The sequence below is a fragment of the Watersipora subatra genome, chromosome 8, assembly GCF_963576615.1.
Source record: "Watersipora subatra chromosome 8, tzWatSuba1.1, whole genome shotgun sequence".
Classification (NCBI taxonomy): Eukaryota; Metazoa; Bryozoa; class Gymnolaemata; order Cheilostomatida; family Watersiporidae; genus Watersipora; species Watersipora subatra.
In genome coordinates, this window is record NC_088715.1 from 35,876,774 (window position 1) to 35,878,056 (window position 1,283).

The following is a 1,283-nucleotide window of genomic DNA, read 5'->3' on the forward strand; positions in this document are numbered from 1 at the left end:
CATGTGGCCCCCCTTTATCACATTCAGAGACCTCATGGCCCAATTTGTGACAAAAGCCACATTTTGGCACCTCACAGTCCCTGACAAAATGGCCGAAAGCTTGGCACCTATTACAAGTAAACCCTGGACATTCGCTAGCTACATGATCGCAGTTGCACCTGAAGATCATAAAGTACAGTTTACCATTTTTACCGAAAACCTTCACGGCGTTGGTGCCATCACTTCTCCTGTGACCGGAGCTCTTCCCACTACTCGGGCCATAACCCTTCGCAGTTCCGTTAGGCTCGGTCATGAGAGTTTGTATGTTCTATAATCTATAACAGAAGCAGTTACGAGTAAACCATATCAGAATATCTGTGAGGCTGAACAAGCCTGCCACTTCTTGTAGTGGTAACAGGCGTTTCATCCGGCTCAGCCGCAGATGCGGCGTTCAGCGCAGTTGCTGGGGCCTTTTCACCGTTGTCGTTAAGCAGAGGGCTAGGTACTATTGAACACTTAGTGTCTACTAGACAGCTACCTAGATCATTTTCAAAAAACTTATCAAACTCGTTTTCGTGTCGCAAAAACAAATGTTTTCTGTTTCTCCGGAGCTCTTTGTCTCCTATCCTCCCCCAGTAACTGTCTGGTAAAGGATCCTTGCGGACCACAATACCCCCAGTCCCGGCATCAGATGGTGACTTGATCGAAACTTTATCATTGACGTTCAATTCAGGCATTTCTGAAACTCTATACTTTTTATCAAAGTTTTGCTTAATCTCTGTTTTCCTGTTTTCGTTTTTTTTTTCAAATTCCTCGTAATCCACCTGACAAAACCTGGGCAGTCCAAATGTAGACCTTACTGCCCTGCCAAACATGAGTTCACTCGGTGAATACCCAGTTGACAGCGGAGTAGTTCTATAGACTGACAAGACTTCGATCTTATCCTCATTCTTCAACCACAACTTTTTGACTATTTTGACAGCACCTTCGGCTAATCCATTAGACTGAGGGTAGCGAGGGCTACTCGTAACCAACTGAAAACCATGGCTAGCGGCAAAGTTTCTAAATTCATCACTATCATAGCACCTGCCATTGTCCGACCGTACAATTTTAGTTACACCAAAACGAGAAAATACGCTTTTCATAACATATATTATTGCACCAGATGTCTGGACGTGTACAAGTAACGCCTCAATCCTCCTAGAGTAGTAATCAATGATCACTACATACAATTTGCTTTCAAAGACAAATATGTCAGAGCCTATTACCTCCCAAGGGCAGGAAGGCAATTCACTTTCTACCAT

The 1,283-nt window shown here is 44.0% G+C and overlaps 1 protein-coding gene across 1 annotated transcript; it reads right to left on the bottom strand.

The window, feature by feature from the left end:
- Positions 1-329: 329 nt before the first annotated feature.
- On the bottom strand, positions 330-1,283 carry LOC137402500 (uncharacterized). The gene has a single exon (XM_068088999.1). It carries the CDS (start codon positions 1,281-1,283, stop codon positions 330-332), a length of 954 nt encoding a protein of 317 aa, XP_067945100.1.

What these genes read in the sequence shown, in the direction of transcription:
- LOC137402500 (XM_068088999.1), bottom strand. Translation starts at nt 1,283, where the DNA reads ATGGTAGAAAGTGAATTGCCTTCCTGCCCTTGGGAGGTAATAGGCTCT.